Below are 20,477 nucleotides of genomic sequence, written 5' to 3'. Positions count from 1 at the left end.
TTCGTGTAGGCATGGTGTTTTGATAATCATGTAAATCTCTCTCGTACAAGGTGACTTTTATCAACATATTCGGCTGTATTGATGCCTCAAAAAAACGAAATACTAATTAACTGCTAATGTGGCTATCATAAAGAACTACAAATGCCATGATGATCTGGACGAGACTGCTGAATCGAGGCAAAGGTAAGAATCTCTGGATTAACTATCTAATGTTAGCTAAATGTAGTAATGCATAAATTAGCTACATTTCATTAAATGGAACATTCTGTAAACTGACCTGTGCAAGTTTTAAATTGACCCAATACCTGTTAGCAAAGTTGTCAGATAGAGATGACGTGCATGAGCTTGCAGGGATTGTAGTTTTCCATGATGTCTACTTTGATGCAAATTAGAATTTTTGAATCTGAGAGAGCTGAATATATTGATAAAAGTCACTTTGACCGTGAGAGAGATTTATTTCCCTGCCTGACCGCTAGGTTTTATGGGTATTATGACACCTCCACTGTGGGGCTCTATTGAAGCTAACATGAATGACACAATGAGAACATGAAAGACATTACACCTACCCTTTCACTTTGAAACTATGGTAAAAGCGTCAGTTTTGTTTGCCATTTTGCAACACTAATGAACAATAGGTCACACACATCCAGTGGTAACAACTATTTAATAAACAGCCACACAACCAACACATTAAGGTTTAATAGGAGATACAAACGCAACATGGTATTTAACTGCTTATAATGCTTAGTCTATTCACACTTACAGGGGATAAATGTCTCACATGCATAGTGGCATTTCAAATCCTCCACAGGCAAAGTGTGATTGGCGTCGGATTATTTGTGTTTGGGAAATATTATGTAGTGTGAATGGCGTCATGGGGATAGAGTGGTCGAGCTAACCACAGCAAACAACAAGGACACATTACAGTAGCAGATAGTTTATTAAACAAACAATTTGCTTAAATTGGAGATAGTTGTTAGGTAAGGGAAATCAACAGTGAAGGAAAACTATTCCTCAATATTGTTTTCCATTGCTGTGTTAGATTAATTCATTTTTACCTGATTCAAATTTGATCTGCTGGTGTCAACCTATTTATGATTATCCACATAATGCAAGGTCTCTGCATACCTAACTCTTTAACAGAAATGTGCGTGACACATACAGTGAGTGACATACAGAAAAAGACTGAGAACTTTCTGCTTTAAGAAACGTTGCAAGCAACACATTCAGTGCTAAATGCTGTTCCACAAGTGAGCCAACAGGGCCAGCAGGGCCCTCGGTGAAGATACTGTTACGAAAGCCCAAGCTGGACACGTTCTCATGAGAACGATCATACAAAGGTGAAGTGTCCTTGCTTTTGAAAACTGATACTCTTCTTCTTTAGGTTTCCCTTACGTTTACAGTGGTTGGGATTGACACGTCTTTGGCTCAAGCCCTTGTGAAGAGGGCAGCGTCTGGGTAGAACGAGGGGAGGGGAGCGACAATGGAGCCAATAAGGCAAACTCAAGCGCAGTTGGTGGGCTGACAGAGAAATCAGTGCCTCAAATTGTACACACTGGCTTCTTCTAAAAAAACTCCCTTTAAAGGCCCACAGGAAGAGAATTCTTTCCCTGTGACATTGGCCATCCTCCCCAAGCCCTGGATCATCTTTATAGAGCTCATTAAAATGTCATATAACGATGGTGTTTCATCAAATCATATGACAACACTGTAATGGGTCCTATTCCTCCTCAAAACCCCATCAGTGTATGGCTATGGAGAACAGAGTGAGTATGTATGAGCTGAGCTATTTTTACCATGTGGATTCGAGAAAGGATGGACAGGAGAGGCTGTAAATTATGAGCGATGACAGCAGGGTATGTCAAGAGGAACTTTCTGGCACTAACGGATGAATGGAACATGGTGTTCGCTCTGAAGGAATATATGCAATGCTGAGGATAATAATGATCTGCTGCTAGTTTAGGGTAACCCACTCACCAGTTCTAGGACACAAACACAACCAGAACAGAACCGTAAACAAGGCCGGTTCTAGGGGGTTCAGGGTTGGGCATTGCCCACCCAAAATGTCATGTTGCAGTAACCAAGCTTGAAACAGACAAAAAAATGTCTGACTGCCCACAAGGATTTATCATCTTAGAGCCGGCCCTGACTGTAAATTATGTAATGTGACACAACGAGCGGCACATAAACTTTCAAACGTACTATCACGTCACCATCTTCACTCTCTCTCTCTCTCTACCTTTCAGTACCCCGGTTTTCACATTTGCTGTGTTATTGAGTGTTGAGAGAGGTCTTAGAGCATAGTATTTTGCCTTTATTGAGTATAAGGCCTTTGATACTTTGAGCTATCTAACAACCCATATGGTGATTCTTCACGAAACCAGGACTAAAAAGGACCACGATTGAATCCATAGAATGGTCCTTAGGAGGAAGGATTGCTGACCTATACTTGACATTTGTATCTAAAATCATAATTAGGAAATATTTCATTGAAGTTAGAATATTTCTGACATTCTGGCATTACCCAGGCCTCCTTCAAGACTTCATAATGTTTCCTATGTACTGTATGTGCTACAAAGTAAGTATTGGTGTCATATGAAGCTTGCTCTGTAACATGAGTAGTATGTCGATTTCACTAACAATTTTCTTCCATTCATTTCTGAATGTGGACAAATCTAAATAGGAATCCCCCATAGGCCTACCGTTGATGTGTCATTGGAGAGCACACAAAGAATCAACTGTTTAATCAACTGCTTTTATCTCAGTTGTTTGACTGGCTTTACAATAGTTTTTCTATGATCACTGTAACATTGAAGGTCAACTTCTACGTCCAGACAACCACTACAGTACACAGCACAGTCATGATCTCCTAGAAGACATCGTCCAGACAGACCGATGTCTAGGGAAACAAGGTGCTGTGTGCTCTGATAGCGGTGACCGAGATCCAACTCAAGGCCAGAGGATGTGTACAGCGCTGGCTGATAAAACAGGGAGGCTTAGCTTACCCATCCTCACCAAAGATGAGTGACGAATGGCTAAGATGTTCTATAACGCCATATGGATTTCAGCTGTTCATCAGAGGGTACATTTCCTTAGATGTTGCTTGTTATTGAGCTAAAATAAGACTCGAACCAATGATGTCAGTCATTATGGTCAATGTTTAATAGTCTTTGATGGACCACTTTGAATTTGGTGGGCATTAGATATCCAATACTTTTTTTGGATTGGCATTAGATATCAATAGAATAAATCAGAGTCTAAAAACCTGTTGTTAGCATGTCAAACCTTATGATAATGTCCTGAAGAGTGGCTCTTCTGGGTTTACAGTTTTTTTCTATAATATATGCAGAACTTTAGCTGCTTAACTTAGGAAATTAATACGAATTGATGCAAATTATGGAAATTATCAAACTGTGGACAGGTAGTATTTATAGTATTTCAGGAGAAGTATAAACTTTCATATCCATTTTCTATTTAAAAGACATGTCATGTCTTGGGAACACTTTGCATAGTTTCACAGTGGGGCGCTTGGAATGCTCGTATGGCTTGCCCATATGGTCCCTAATGTACATGGAACGAAAATATAAATGCAACATGCAACAATTTCAAAGATGATTAGGCCCTAATCTAATGATTTCACATGTCTGGGAAAACAGATATGAATCTGTTGGTCACAGATACCTTAAAAAAAAGTAGAGGCATAGATCAGAAAACCAGTCACTCCTCTTTCACAGAGTTCACATAGAGTTGATCAGGTTGTTGATTGTGGCCACTGGAATGGTGTCCCACTCCTCTTCAATGGCTGTGCGAAGTTGTTGGATATTGGTGGGAACTGGAACACGTTTTCATACGTGTTGATCCAGAGCATGCAGAACATGCTCAATGGGTGACATGTCTGGGAAAGTTTCAGCTTCCAGGAATTGTGTACATATCCTTGCGATATGAGACCATACATTATCATGCTGAAACATTAGGCGATGGCGGTGGGTGAATGGCACGACAATGTGCATCAGAATCTCATCACGGTATCGATAAAATGCAATTGTGTTCGTTGTCCATAGCTTATGCCTGCCCATACCATAACCCATAGCATGGCCTTTTATTGTCCCCAGCACAAGGTGCACCTGTGTAATGATCATGCTGTTTAATCAGCTTTTTGATATGCCACGGCTGTCAGGTGGATGGATTAACTTGGCAAAGGAGAAATGCTCATGAACAGGAATGTAAACAAATTTGTGCACAACATTTGAGAGAAATAAGCTTTTTGTTCGTATGGAACATTTCTGGGATTGTTTACTTCAGCTCATGAAACATGGGACCAGCACTTTACATGTTGCGTTTATATTTTTGTTCAGTATTGAAATTGCATATGGTGCACGCAGCCCAATCTAAACACTAGAGGCCAGTATACCTTTCCTTGCTTAATCAAATCATGGGGGTAATAAACTGGTAATGCTATAGAAGTGTTGTGTACGGATAATACCAACTTTGTTACAAAAAGTGTGTACCATTATCCAACATGGGCAACTTGGGATGTAGTTGTTTTGTAAGTGTCTTCATGTGTGTACACCAAAATAAACATTGTGTACTGTGAGGGACCACCTGTCAGAGAGCTCTGTTCAAAGTGGGTGCTGATAGCAATATCTGTGGAATAATGTTTGCAGGACTACAGCGATTATATTGTTAACAACACAGATTTTACAAGCCATCACAATTTGTATTTCTGTCATCATAAGAGAGTTTCAATTTAACATTTGATGAAGTCATAATCAATCTGACTGGCTCATTACCCAGCTGATAAAAGTTGTACAGATTGTAAAACTATCCGTAAAAGGCATTTTGCTCTGATAAAAGAGACAAGGCAAATGACTGTGTTAATACAATTAGGTTTAGTGAAAATACAGTTGACTGAGCCTAGTGAGGATGAGTGATTCCACGGTTGGGAATTGACTTCCCTGCAGAGTAGTGGACTATACAGAGACATGCCTGATCTTGCTGGGGTCGGCTGGGTTGGGTATACAGCTCCCCCACCACCTCCTGCATTAACCCCCTTTTACACTCGTCCCGAAGACAACGGATACCCCACAACACCCCCCTTCTTCTTTTGAACCATTCAACTATCCAACCAAAGATAGCGCCCTAAATCCAACGTGCTGTTGACCTGCTGCTGAGGGGACGGAGATCATTATTCACACACCTAAAATACTCTCTCCGCTATGCTAAGCCACATCCATGTGTTGACGGTCTTCAGAGACCAATCCCAACTGCCTGTTGGACCTGTAGCAGGGTGCTCAGCAGACAAACTCCGACAGACGGGAATCCTTGGGCAGAACAGAATGGGTTGAATGATGTCAGGTTGGGATTACCACTGTGAATTTAACGGGGATGCAAAGGGCACTGTGAAGTTCATGGGCTAAAGAGTTGGCCGTAAGGCAGGTGGGTGACAGTGAGGATTAAGGTGGCAAAGGGAACCAGCGGAGAGAGCCAAGGCTCCACAGGCCACAAGGGGTCAGGCTGAAGGACAGGACACATGGCTTGATTTCATCCCCCACCCCCAAAAAAACCCTAATAGAAGCACCCTGTGTTTAGACTTTCTCTCTCCTCTGTTGTTGTCTAGTCAAAGTGCTATGATCCCTACAGGCAAAACAGTCTGGATACAACTCTACTGTACATAAAACACTTCCTATACTGTAAATAGAATCCATTCATCTTAATATAGCATATTCAATAACCAAATAACATTTTTTGAAGCATTATCTAGCTGTAAGCTTTTTTAAACATAAACGGTTAACACAACAGCAAATAATGCAATAGAGAGTTCATATTCCTTTCTACTGTATAGTGAAAGGTGCAGGGACGTAACCTTGCTAGCCATTGACTTGCAAATGCAGCAATAAATCAGAAATAACTTAATGAAAGCAAACAGATGGAAAATAAATGAGCCACTGCCTAACGCCAAATGAGCCAGAGAAAGACCGGCTCCAGAATGTGTCGATCTGAGGGAGAGTGGGAGGGAGCAAGAGAAAGAGAGGGTGTTTTGCGTGTTTGTATGTGTGTGTGTGTGTGTGTGTGTGTGTGTGTGTGTGTGTGTGTGTGTGTGTGTGTGTGTGTGTGTGTGTGTGTGTGTGTGTGTGTGTGTGTGTGTGTGTGTGTGTGTGTGTGTGTGTGTGTGTATGTGTGTGTGTGCTCGCGCGCAGGTGTTATAAGTGTATAGCCTATATGTGCTTGATGTATAGGCCTCCTGTACGTGTTGGTGGCGTCAGAATGGAGACGCCAGTTGGGTTGAGTAGTCCACCATGTTTCACCCTGACCCTCCTCCTGACGACACAGTCCAGGCTGGCAGGGAGATGAAACTGGCCGGAGATGGAACCAGAGAGGAGAGCAGCCAGCTGCTAGGACCAGATATAACTTTATTACACCACAGCCTTCAGAGTACGTACCAGGTACACTTTTTCTCACGTCAAGTGGACCAAGGAGGCCATATCTACAAAGGACCTTAGGTCCTTTTTTATGTCTCTGTTCAGTTTGGTCAGGGCGTGAGTTGGGGTGGGCATTCAAGGTTTTTGTTCTAGGTTTTGTATTTCTGCTTTTGGCCTGGTATGGTTCCCAATCAGAGGCAGCTGTCAATCGTTGTCTCTGATTGAGAACCATACTTAGGTAGCCTGTGGTCCCACTATGATTTGTGGGTAGTTGTTTTCTGTTTTGTGTATTCACCTGACAGAACTGTTTTGTTTCTTCCTTTCACTTTGTTATTTTGTTTTGTGTGTTCAGTCTAATAAATTAACATGGACACTTACCACGCTGCATATTGATCCGATCCTTCCTACTCCTCCTCAGAAGAGGAGGAGAATCGTCACAGAATCACCCACCAAAAAAGGACCAAGCAGCGTGGTAACCTGGAGCAGAGGGTTCTGGACTCCTGGACTTGGGAGGAGATTTTGGACGGTAATGGACCCTGGGCACATGCTGGGGAATATCGCCGCCCCAGGGAGGAGCTGGAGGCAGCCAAAGCGGAGCGGCGGCATTATGAGGAGTTAGCATGGCAGCGCAACAGGGACGGGAGGCAGCCCCAAAAATGTCTTGGGGGGGGCACACGGGGAGTGTGGCTAAGTCATGTAGGAGGCCTGAGCCAACTCCCCGTGCTTACCGTGGCGAGAGGTGGACCGGGCAGGCACCGTGTTATGCCGTGAGGCGCACGTGTCCCCGGCGCGCAGGCATAGCCCGGTGCGCTACATCGCAGCTCCTCGTATCGGCCGGGCTAGAGTGGGCATCGAGCCAGGAGTAATGAAGCCGGCTCAGCGCATCTGGTCTCCAGTGCGTCTCCTCGGCCCGGGTTATATGGCACCAGCCCTACGCACGGTGTCCCCTGTTCGCCAGCTACGGGGAGTATCCAGCCAGGACAGGTTGTGCTGGCTCGGTGCTCGAGACCTCCAGTGCGCCTCCACGGTCTGGTCCATCCGGTGCCCCCTCCACGCACCAGGCCTCCTGTGGCAGCCCCACGCACCAGGCTGTCTCTCCGTCTCCTCCCTCCAGGTGCTCCCTCCTGTCCAGCGCTTCTAGAGTCTCCCTCCTGTCCAGCGCTTCCAGAGACTCCCTCCTGTCCGGAACTACCAGAGCCTCCCTCCTGTCTGGAGCTGCCAGAGCCGCCCGTCAGTCAGGAGCTGCCAGAGCCGCCCTTCACTCCGGCGCTGCCAGAGCCGCCCTTCACGCCGGCGCTGCCGGAGTCTCCCGCCTGTCCGGCTATTCGGGCCCGCTGCAAGGGTCCCCAGTCCGAGGTCAGCTGCGAGGGTCGCCGCTCCAAAGGCGCCACTTATGTGGGCCAAGACTATGGTGGAGTGGGGTCAGAGCCGCCACCGCGGACAGATACCTACCCAGACCCTGCCCTATGGGGTTAGGTTTTGCGGCCTGAGTCCGCACCTCTGGGGGGGGGGGGGGGGGGGGGGGGTACTGTCACATCCTGACCTTTTATGTCTCTGTTTTAGTTTGGTCAGGGCATGAGTTGGGGTGGGCATTCGAGGTTTTTGTTCTAGGTTTTGTATTTCTGCTTTTGGCCTGGTATGGTTCCCAATCAGAGACAGCTGTCTATTGTTGTCTCTGATTGAGAACCATACTCAGGTAGCCTGTGTTCCCACTATGATTTGTGGGTAGTAGTTTTCTGTCTAATAAATTAACATGGACACTTACCACGCTGCATATTGATCCGATCCTTCCTACTCCTCCTCAGACGACGAAGAGATTCGTTACAGTATGAGCCTACAATGAACGAGAAGGCTGCACAGTGTAGCCTATGGGGTAACATACTGTATAATTAAAGTGAGGAAGCAGATTGAAATGAAGCTATTCTTTGCCAAATTACGTCTGATATTCGAAGGAAGACAATTACATTGAAAATAGACTTGAGATAACAGGGGGATCCAACGAAAAGATAATCTGCTGTGATAGTGTCATAGAAACCTGGTACAGGACATTACACTAAATAAGTGGTGTGCTCTTATCCGTGAAGTGTGTTCTTACGCCTTCTAAATCTAAGGGCATAATTTAGCCATCAAGTCTTCAGACGTTTGAAAAAAGAAAACATATTCAGCGTAGGAGACTATCTAACAGAATGGTAGTTTATGAAACAGATTAAAAAGTGTACCTTTGCCCCAGTGTTCTATCGGTTACAGACACAGATGCAAAAGGATTTGTTGTGTTAAGATTAAACATTATAGTCTGACAATTATTATTAGTTTTCTTTGCTACAGTGGGCAGCCAATTTGTGGTCATGCATCAAATGGATGACCCGAACATTTCAACAAAACATGAGTACTTTATATGTAGACATCAAGATGTGCTCCGATTACAGTTTGTCCTGTGAAATGTGCGAATGAAATTTGTCTTTATCCTCCTTACACTAAAAGGACATTGAATACAGTCATCAAGTACTGTATATGCAGGCAATAGAATATAATGGTTACATGAGTTGCATAGACGTTTTAGGGGCCCTAAGCAAGATTTGGTTGGGGGCCCCTCCACCTTGTGGGCAAAATGTTTTAGTGGCCCTGCTATTGGGAGCAGAGAGAAAAATGTACAGCTTTTAAGTAAATGTTCTACAAATCTACACATTTTGCCATGGGGCGTAGAGAAAATGTTGCTGTTTTAAAGCACATTTTCTGCGATTCAAAAAAACAAAAATTGGGAATTGGGGGGGGTGAGAGAAAAGCGTGCACATTTCTTGCAGTTCTACACATTTTACCATTGGATGGAGAGAAGATTTTTCAGTTTTAAGGCTAATTCCCTGCAGTTCTATACATTTTGCAATTACTTATGCCATCTTCATATGATATCAATTAATGGGTGCCCCTGGAGGTCAGGGCCACTTGGCATGTGCCTTGAGTGCCCAGTAAGTAATTTAGCCATGAGGTAAGTTAGTCTAGCCAGCTTTCTAAAACTTGTAACAATTACAAGGTTTAAATAGCTGGCTAGCTAACTTAGCTATCAATTGAGTGACTGAATGGCAGTGATTGACAAAACATGAGAAAAACTGCCGATCTATTCTGGCCAACTGCTTATGTTGGTTATGCATAGAAACGGCCCTGATGAGCTGTAAAATTCAAACATGTAATAGACTGTAGAGCCAAGTTGTCCCTATAAAGCTTCATTCACGCCTCACAATAAAATAATGTTGTCCAGCTAAAGTATGAAGCCTAATATTTAACATCATTTTGAGCCATGTAATAGTCGTAGCCCAGTTAGCGTTTTAGGATGCTAGCGTTCAGATAGTCCCTCTGCCCTCATTGCCTTCCGGTGTGTAGGTTGTCATCTGAAAAGTTACGGTCTGAAAGGTTACACCATCTCCTGGGCTACTCCCTTTTTGCTGTGAAACACGTCTTGGTGGCCATGTCAATGGCGATGGTAGGCTATAGCTATATATATTTGGGGGCAGTAATGGTGAGTGGACATTCCCCTTTCTCTTTATATTGGATATTTTTCCAGCTCATGTGGAAAGTTTGGATGTGTGTAAAACCCCCCATAGTCTACGCTGTCTTAGGCCCAATATGATATGCCCACAGGGAGCAATTATGGTGCCTGCAACTGTATTTACACATAGCCTATTTAAAACAAGTTTATTTTATTCAATTTAGGCCTTATCAATAGTGAATTTAATCTTGCTTATTGACAATGTTTGGCTTGTCTATGGCTCATACATAATTCATTTTACAGTAGGCCTATATCAGTGCAAAGGCTATGTTAACAATATATTGAAGCCATGTAATTAGAGTTCAAAAACAAGTTCAACATATTTAACAAATATGGGATAGGCCTACATTTTGTTATTTTGGTACCGTAGGCTATTTAACAAACTAGGCTATAACAGACTAACATTTGAATTGGAGTTGATGATAATGTGATACATAAAAGACCATAAATACACAACTTGAAGCAACCACACTGGCCATTCTGATTGGCCAGTGAGGGGTCAACACACCTTCAAATTGTTTTTTCATCGAAACCCAGCACTTTCGTGCTACCACCAGCTACTGCGCCCATAATTCTGGTTGTGACAATAGTAGACCCACAAACCTATAGCACTACTGCCAGTGCAAAGAATTTGGTTTGTTAAAATAGACCCCTAAAAAGACAGGTGTCAAATCATAAAGGATGTCCACTCCTAAATCTAACCTACAACCTGCGTCTGAGATCTTGTAGGAATTTGTGGCTTGTGGCTGTAAACGTCAAATGACTGCTTACTGCTTCAGAAATTGCTGAAAGACGTCCTGTATGTTTAGTATTGGATGACTATAAAATAGGGGTTAAACATTCAGTTCCTCAGGTCAAAATGTCAACTGATGACAAGGTGACCAGATGGTAATTTCTTGTTTTGGCTCCAGCAGCTATATTTAGGTGGGAGATTGAAACCTAGTATGTCATAAAACAAATCTGAGGACGAATGCCGTGGCATTATGGGAGCCTTGGCTTCATTAAGTTTCACTGGCTCTCTGACAGGTCCAATATCAGCGAATATCAACACCCCAGATAACCCTACTAATATTTCAGAAGCAAGAAAGTAATTTGTCCCTTTAAAGCATTGTTTCCCTAGGTGACTAGTCCGTTGTTGAAAATAACTCAAGGAGGAGGAAGACGGTAAACTTGACCTTGAACTTCAGAGGGAAATTAGAAACCACCTCCAGGCTGTGGAGACAAATCTTTCCTCACAGAAGCACGAGCCAGGGCTATTGGACCTATTAGTCCACAGTTGCAAAGAAGCGCTATCACATTGCTAATCTGCAGAGCCACAACAGAGCGACATCTTTGTCCAGTTAAGGTGCATGAATTAGAGGTAACCTAAATCCTAGCTAATTAGCACATCACAGGGTAAACCAGGACTCAAATGGCTCGTTCGCAGTGGGATAGGATGGTGAGACCGAAGGCATCTTTCATCAAACAGATTCCTCTCAGAACGACACAGAGGGATAACTATGGCTCTGTGAATAAGTTGCTATTAATAAGAAACAATTTGACCCTGGAGTTGAATTACCCCCGCACTGGTGTTCAGCGTCGGTGACACACAAGTACTGCCTTTTGGCTTTTACACTAAAGCTACCTAAATCCCTCTGTGGCACAAGAACAACAGTCATGTATTCAAATGACTCACTACTCAGTCAAAGCTAAAATTACCACGCTACCAGTGCTATGCTCTAATCATGAAAAGATACATACCTAGAAGGTATCAAACCAATTTTTCACCTTCTCATATGGTTTTTGCAGTAGCAGCTTCAAGCAAAATACCAAAATTAATGTGAATTTAAAATTGAATTGCTGAGATAATTAAAATCTCAAAACATGTCTGCTGTCAAGGCTAGATGCCATTTATGTCTTTCTAATATGAAATGAAGATACAGTGCCTTGCGAAAGTATTCGGCCACCTTGAACTTTGCAACCTTTTGCCACATTTCAGGCTTCTAACATAAAGATATAAAACTGTATTTTTTTGTGAAGAATCAACAACAAGTGGGACACAATCATGAAGTGGAACGACATTTATTGGATATTTCAAACTTTTTTAACAAATCAAAACTGAAAAATTGGGCGTGCAAAATTATTCAGCCCCTTTACTTTCAGTGCAGCAAACTCTCTCCAGAAGTTCAGTGAGGATCTCTGAATGATCCAATGTTGAGCTAAATGACTAATGATGATAAATACAATCCACCTGTGTGTAATCAAGTCTCCGTATAAATGCACCTGCACTGTGATAGTCTCAGAGGTCCGTTAAAAGCGCAGAGAGCATCATGAAGAACAAGGAACACACCAGGCAGGTCCGAGATACTGTTGTGAAGAAGTTTAAAGCCGGATTTGGATACAAAAAGATTTCCCAAGCTTTAAACATCCCAAGGAGCACTGTGCAAGCGATAATATTGAAATGGAAGGAGTATCAGACCACTGCAAATCTACCAAGACCTGGCCGTCCCTCTAAACTTTCAGCTCATACAAGGAGAAGACTGATCAGAGATGCAGCCAAGAGGCCCATGATCACTCTGGATGAACTGCAGAGATCTACAGCTGAGGTGGGAGACTCTGTCCATAGGACAACAATCAGTCGTATATTGCACAAATCTGGCCTTTATGGAAGAGTGGCAAGAAGAAAGCCATTTCTTAAAGATATCCATAAAAAGTGTTGTTTAAAGTTTGCCACAAGCCACCTGGGAGACACACCAAACATGTGGAAGAAGGTGCTCTGGTCAGATGAAACCAAAATTTAACTTTTTGGCAACAATGCAAAACGTTATGTTTGGCGTAAAAGCAACACAGCTCATCACACTGAACACACCATCCCCACTGTCAAACATGGTGGTGGCAGCATCATGGTTTGGGCCTGCTTTTCTTCAGCAGGGACAGGGAAGATGGTTACAATTGATGGGAAGATGGATGGAGCCAAATACAGGACCATTCTGGAAGAAAACCTGATGGAGTCTGCAAAAGACCTGAGACTGGGACGGAGATTTGTCTTCCAACAAGACAATGATCCAAAACATAAAGCAAAATCTACAATGGAATGGTTCAAAAATAAACATATCCAGGTGTTAGAATGGCCAAGTCAAAGTCCAGACCTGAATCCAATCGAGAATCTGTGGAAAGAACTGAAAACTGCTGTTCACAAATGCTCTCCATCCAACCTCACTGAGCTCGAGCTGTTTTGCAAGGAGGAATGGGAAAAAATGTCAGTCTCTCGATGTGCAAAACTGATAGAGACATACCCCAAGCGACTTACAGCTGTAATCGCAGCAAAAGGTGGCGCTACAAAGTATTAACTTAAGGGGGCTGAATAATTTTGCACGCCCAATTTTTCAGTTTTTGATTTGTTAAAAAAGTTTGAAATATCCAATAAATGTCGTTCCACTTCATGATTGTGTCCCACTTGTTGTTGATTCTTCACAAAAAAATACAGTTTTATATCTTTATGTTTGAAGCCTGAAATGTGGCAAAAGGTCGCAAAGTTCAAGGGGGCTGAATACTTTCGCAAGGCACTGTATGTTGAAGATTCAGTGTTAAGTTCAAGGTGTTTTACTGACAGACACACACAAACTCACACACACGCACAACTGAATTACTTCTTCTTGAGGAGGAGTTGCTACCATTTTATTTAGCTCTCATCCCTACAGCCTAGCGAATTAAGCAAGGTGACTGCCTGTCACAACATAACTCAATTCTCTCCCTAATCCACACACATACATGGTCTATGAGTTATGACCTACACCTGTGGGACATGTAGTTCTTGGCATTTCTCTCTCTCTCTCCCCCACCCTCTCGCTCTGTTTCTCCCTGTCTCTGCTGAGTCACCTCTCTGCTGATATCTTTCTCTCTCTTGATCCCCACACAATATGTTCAACTGCTCCTAAACACTGTTTTAATATACTTGACTCATGCCGTATAACCTAGTACAACCTATTTGTCACTTTACAACACACAATATGGAAACAGATATAACCATCGAATATAACATTATCTGATAATGAAAGGGATAACGCCATAGAAATGACTGGGTGGAAAGGAGAAGTAAAGGGCATTTGTATAGCAATGCTTGCCATTGTCAGCTTGCTACTCAGGTGCATCTAAAAACTGAGCTCCTGGTGAAATGAGTTCACAGAAGCCTCCTTAATGCATGGGCCTGTAAAGACCCCAGACAAGATGACATACCTTTCTATACATATCCAGTACACCGAAGCGAGCAAAACGGAGATTCTGTATATAGTCCCAAGTGTAACTCCTAATAGCAACACACCATGATACTGCTGTTGTGCTATCGTATTGGGTTCCACCAAAAAGTTAATCAAGTAGAAGGTGTTACAATAAATATTTCCAAGTAGGCCTAATAGCCAACACCATACTGTATATATACTGCAATGTATGTATCTGCTCCTATAGGTAACAGAAAGGATGTTAAAGCCCAACTTTGCTGCATTGGACATATCTTGGTATTAGCTTGGAGGATCCTGTACCATCCTGCACTTGCCTGCCTGCACCACCATTACTCAGATGAAGCATTTGTAATGTGGCAGAAAGAAGGAAGAATTTTTGTATTTTAACTTCAACACACAATATTAATTAGGTAATCAACTCTAATTGACAAGATTTTCATTGAAACTACTAGGCTAGATATCAGTAAGGTAAATATATTTTTGCAAGACCCGTGGTGGTTGTTCATTGTGGAGACAGAAGGGGGAGAGGCAATTGGATGCCGAGTAATAAAACTGAACTCATACATGAATTAGAATCACAGCCTCTAAAAAAGTAGCACGCAAGACATTGTGAAATTCAAATCTATGATGGGATCCATGTTTGCACTGATACTAAAAATAATCATGTCTCTGACATAAAAAAAACAAGGTAACACTGTACAGTGTTAACAAAAAGGATATGCATGCAATATTATTGCATAAACCGAGAGCTTTGCATGTGTAAGTCAAGCCCTGACTTTCACCACTTCTCAATGAATGATTCGAGACCTGCGCCAAGTGAGGGATTTCAAAAGCACATTCAAGACATATCAAGGATGCATACTGTATCAAGGATGCATATCCTGCTTACCACTGGAGGAGTAGTTACCCAGCTCTTTCAGGGTTCCGTTCCAGGTAAAGTTACTGCATTTGCTGTAGTGGTGCATGGTTTGTGCTGTGTCTAACCCAGAAGGGGAATAAAGGATGCATGTACAAGGGGGGCTCGGTCAGCTCTCCTTCCTCTCACTACTGTCTGTCCTCTAAGTGTTTCTCAGGGGCAGCCCACCCGTTGAGCTCTGACTGGAGGAATGTGCCTGGCTGTGTTTTAAAACGCCCTTGTCCGTTAACTCTCCCATTGGACCTCTTGTGCGTCAAACAGTGACATGGATAAGTGAACTCTAGAGTGTAAATCACCCCAGCACTCCCTTGTCATCAAGATCAGCTTGTGGGTTCCAGGTTGTAGCACATTGCTACAGAGCCTCAGTTTGTGTGTGTGTGTGTGTGTGTGTGTGTGTGTGTGTGTGTGTGTGTGTGTGTGTGTGTGTGTGTGTGTGTGTGTGTGTGTGTGTGTGTGTGTGTGTGTGTGTGTGTGTGTGTGTGTGTGTGTGTGTGTGTGTGTGTGTGTGTGTGTGTGTGTGTGTGTGTGTGTGTGTGTGTGTGTGTGTGTGTGTGTGTGTGTGTGTGTGTGTTTGGTGAGATTTCTAATATTTCTAGTATGCAATGTGAGTAGACAGGCAACAAATGTTTCCTTTGAACTCAAGCTGTTTAGAATAGATTGTTGTAAATATTTGTACAATTTCCATCAATCATAATGTAAGCGTATTCAATCCAATGCATATGCAGTTTGTTGATTAGGTCTATCTATACCAGTGAATTGTGGCAGCTTGCAAATGATATAACCATGACAACAATCAAAACAAACGCGACACTAATGCACGAAACTATTTGTCCTGAACTTTCCATAACCAGCAGGGCGATGGAAGAAGACCATGGGCCTGTTCCATTCAGAATACATCTACACTATTCGAAAAAAGGATTCCAAAAGGGTTATTTGGCTGTCCCCATAGGAGAACCCTTTTGAATCTTTTTGGTTCCAGGTAGAAGTATTTTGGGTTCCATGTAGAACCCCCTGTGGAAAGGGTTCTACATTTTGGTTCCATATGCCCTGGAACCAAAAGGGTTCTACCCGGAACGCAAAACTATTCAATACTGTAGTTCTTCAAAGGGTTCTCCTATGGGGAGAGTCGAAATAACCCTTTTAGGTTGTAGATAGCATAGTTTTATTCTAAGAGTGTACGATTGAATCAGCCCTCAGTGTGAATGAAGTGAATTCTTAAAGCAGTGCTGCCTCAGTGACTAAACAGACACAGACATAGATCATAACTCACTGCCATACCACAAACCTTCATTACGGTCAGACTAGGTGCCAGGAAGCAGTGACAACAATGCTGGGAACGTAACGCAGAGCAAAAACAATACAGTCATTCAGTAAATGTAATGAGAATACCTTAACTGAGAGGTCTAAAGCAAGACAACATTGCAGCTCTAGCTACTTTAACTATAGGCAAAGTGTTACAAACAACTGCATGTCCTGAAGTCAGAGAGCTGAGCAGTATATCTTTACCGAGAGACCTCGGACCACAGATTTACGACTGGCCGGCTGTCTCTCAACCTGTTAATTAACACTTTACATCCTTAGAATGACTGGGCCTGACTGACATGGATGCCATGAAAGGAACCAAATCTCTCTCGCTATTTACATCATTCTCTCTCTCTCTCTCTCTCTCTCTCTCTCTCTCTCTCTCTCTCTCTCAATTTCAATCACATTCAATTTATTAGCCCACAATTCTCTGACCTGTATAATTGGAGAAGGTTTTCCTCATGAAGTAGTATCATACAGCAGGTCAGGCTGATGACCCATGATGTTACAGACCTCCGCTGTAGCAAACAAGGTTGAGTAGTCCTTTCAGATGGCGTACTGTATGCTAGGACGTAAGGCTGTCCTTAGCCCTGAAGGTTAATAAGCCTCCTGGGCCTAGTCAGGTGCCAGTAGGGAACCGCTAAACAGTTTAATCCCTGCTGCAGAGAGGCAGAGCAGAGCGATGGATGGATGCCCATGCGTAATTATGTCCTCCAGGATTTCCCTTTTACACCCAATGCTACTAGCCTTCCAGACAGATTAAACTTCCAGCTAGCCATGGATGTTTGGTTACACTGTGTGCCTCCTGCATTTGGCCTCATGGTGGAATGACTTTAATATTTTTCAGAATTTCATAATTAATAAACATTATTTTATTTTTTTCTGAAAATCTGGCATTTCTATTTAAACCGGTTTTGTTGTTTCAGTCTTCTGTGATGTATATAAATTGTAGTATTGGGATGCAAACTCAAAATATTATACGTTCAACTCTATATCTGACATGGTCTTCTTTTTGTAAGCCCACAACCATGTGTGTGAGGTGTAGACTTTTATTTCAAAGTAGATTTGTTTAAGACTACCAAGAAACACTCTGTGTGACGCTGATGTAGCCCACTTCAGTATAAGGTTAAATAGCCAAATACACTCATATTCTACAGTACTAAGCTGGCGAGATCAGGCCGGCTTGAGAGGCTAAATCCTCATACCAAGCACCAGCACTCTTCATATATAAATCAGAGGAGTGTGCAAGGTCGTGGGAAGGCTATACACAACTCTCATGTTGTACCACGAATTATCCAGCTTTAACTTTCATAAATCAGTAGCAGCATAACTACAGAAATAACAATCATCAACCTCCTATAGGGGAAATGCTTTATGGTTAAAAATACAACAGAGACCAGTTCCATCTGTTATACAAACTGTAAGCAGGAATAGCAGCAAATGAATGGTACATCGATGCAAAGACATTCAAACACCATTTGAAATCTTTGACAAGTTTTGTATCAAAGTAATACTTGTATTGCTGTGTCCTCATGGACAAACCACATCCTGACCGACAGACATACTATAACTTTGTATGTAAAGGACTTCACAAGCTATTTGCAATGGCTGAATGTGGGGAGACATAAATGGCTGGGTTTATTTCTCTGTCTAGAACTAAACTGGAGGCAATGGTGGAAAAAGTACTCAATTGTCATACTTGTGTAAAAGTAAAGAAAATGACTAAAGTGAAAGTGAAAGTCACCCAGTAAAATACTACATGAGTAAAAGTCTGAAAGTATTTGGTTTTAAATGTGCTTAAGTTTCAAAAGAAAATGACGAATAGCCAGGGGCACCCTCCAACACTCAGACATCATTTTCAAATGAAGCATTTGTGATTAGTGAGTCCGCCAGATCAGAGGCAGGAGGGATGACCAGGGATGTTCTCTTGAAAAGTGTGAGAATTGGACCATTTTCCTGTCTGAAATGTAATAACACTTTTGGGTGTCAGGGAAAATGTATGGAGTAAAAAGTACAGTAAAGTTCTTTATGAATGTAGTGAAGTAAAAGCAAGAGTTGGCAAAAATATAAATAGTAATGTACAGTAAAAACGACTTAAGTAGTACTTTAAAGTATTTTTACTTAACCCTTGAGTAGTCTTAATATTCTGTATACTCCCCTTGTCCTAAAGGTTAAAAAAAATGACCCGCCTTCACTAAACCCCTAAAGAAAAGCAGCTTAATTGAATTTTAAACCCCAAATCTATTTTGCATGAAGAAACAACCTGTCCTTAATAACAAACTTTGTGAATATCTGGGTTTTCCCTCTTCACAATGCAAAAAGATTGCATTTAATCAGTGGACACCACTCGTTTTTATTACAACACACCTGTCATAATTGTTTTCTTTACTAAAGTAGACGTTTATTATTAGTAGTATTAGTGCTAAAGGTACTACATACAATTTTTAGCAAGAGATAGCACTTGTATAGCCCAATAAATTAGCATAAATGTGCAGAAAGTAGTTTTGAATGCATTTTATTGAAGGGAAACAATAACAATCTTGAACTTTTTTGGCAACATAGAGATATATTCTTATATACTGTACAATGAGGAATTCAACTACAAAATACTAGTCTTCTCCCATTTTTTAAACCATTGCCCCCACCTACAAGGTGTATAAACAACAACAATAAATAAGAATAAAATAATAGATACAAAACAAAAACGTGAACATAAATCAATCAACACTAATTAGCACAATTAGGACAGTATGTAAGTGTGTGTGCCTGGACTTTGCAGATGTATTTCTCACATGTGCAGCACATAGTATTTATTTTACACTTCTTCTTTGGGGGCAGAATTGGCATCTCCTCCTCTTTCCTGCCCCAGCTGCAGCCTAAGGTGGATCAGGACAAGATTCAGCCCCCTGAACAGCTTTCACAAGCACTGAAGAGGCTGCTGTGCAGAGGAGGTGCTCCCCATTCTTTGAATGTGTGGGGTTACAAGTGCCTTTCCCAGCTCCAGGAACATCTTCCTCTTGTTCCACTTATCAGGCATCCAGGTAGGGTTGATCTTGCTCAATATCACGATGGCATTGTATAAGGACACATCAATGATGTTATGGAAGATGACCAGGGGCCAGCGGGCAGTCATCCTCCTGCAGCTGTAAGTTCCAATCACCTTGTCCAGGTTGTCCACGCCTCCTTTGTTGTGCTTCCTGTCCTCAAGATCATTGATCTCAGCCGTTTTGTGCAGTGTGCTCAGGAGGACCACATAAGAAACTAGAGTGGTGGTGGGGTGAAGGCAAACTTTGATGAGAAGGCCTCTCTCCCCCTTGTTGTGAGGAGTGCAGGGGGGAGCTCAGGCTTGTTCTTTCTAACTGTGCCAACCATGGGGATCTTCCTCTTCAGGAGATGCTGACTGAGTTTAATCAGTAGCACACATAATCTCAATTTCTCATTGTGTGCGTGTGTATGTGTGTGTCTTTGTAGTTTTTGTGGTGTGTAAATGATTTTATAACTCCTGGGTCAAAAATGACCCTAAGACAATCTTTGTACTCTGGTGGTGTATAGCTTTCATGGAAATCTGAACAAAGGCAATGTTTTACTTTTTCTAATGTTGGGAACACTCTAGGAAAAGTCATGAAATTTGAAGTTGAAAAAATATAATTTAAGGGGTTTTCTCTGCTGTTAAACATAGTGGTGTGTCATTTATTTTTTACCCTTAAGACAACACACGGTTTATGTACATTACACCAGTGACTAGAGGTAATGCCACAGTTGCTCATCAATAAGTTAACTGGTGAGGATAACAATGTTGTTAATTCACATTTTGAGGCCTGTTTGTATTCTGTGTTACAACACATTCCCCATAGCACAGAAAGGATACTGAGATCCTTGAGAGGGCATACTTGTCAACCCTTGAGCTTAGCGAAAGATAACCTTGGTATGCCATGAATGCATGATCTGCTGGATTAAAGGATTTCAACCGCTCTCAGTGCTTTTGTTTGGGAAAGCTTTCTGAAATAAAAGCCACATCTTCCTTTACTAATTTTATAAATCCAAAGTCCAATTAAGTCCAATGTGTTAGAACAACATTTCTG

At 42.2% G+C, this 20,477-nt stretch overlaps 1 protein-coding gene across 2 annotated transcripts in view; it reads right to left on the bottom strand.

The window, feature by feature from the left end:
• Positions 1-20,477, bottom strand: part of LOC139370552 (cytosolic carboxypeptidase 4) — a 259,601-nt gene that overhangs the window by 139,296 nt on the left and 99,828 nt on the right. The window contains exon 1 of one of the 2 annotated variants that reach the window (XM_071110122.1): positions 15,067-15,237. The exons of the other annotated variant lie outside the window; for it this stretch is intronic. Coding sequence (XP_070966223.1) covers positions 15,067-15,142 — 76 coding nt within the window. The 5' untranslated portion in view covers positions 15,143-15,237. Of the gene's footprint in view, positions 1-15,066; positions 15,238-20,477 lie in introns of those variants that run through there. 2 annotated transcript variants of the gene reach the window in all.

The sequence above is a fragment of the Oncorhynchus clarkii genome, chromosome 2 (genome assembly GCF_045791955.1).
Source record: "Oncorhynchus clarkii lewisi isolate Uvic-CL-2024 chromosome 2, UVic_Ocla_1.0, whole genome shotgun sequence".
Lineage (NCBI taxonomy): Eukaryota > Metazoa > Chordata > Actinopteri > Salmoniformes > Salmonidae > Oncorhynchus > Oncorhynchus clarkii.
This window is presented reverse-complemented; position numbering and strand designations above follow the sequence as displayed.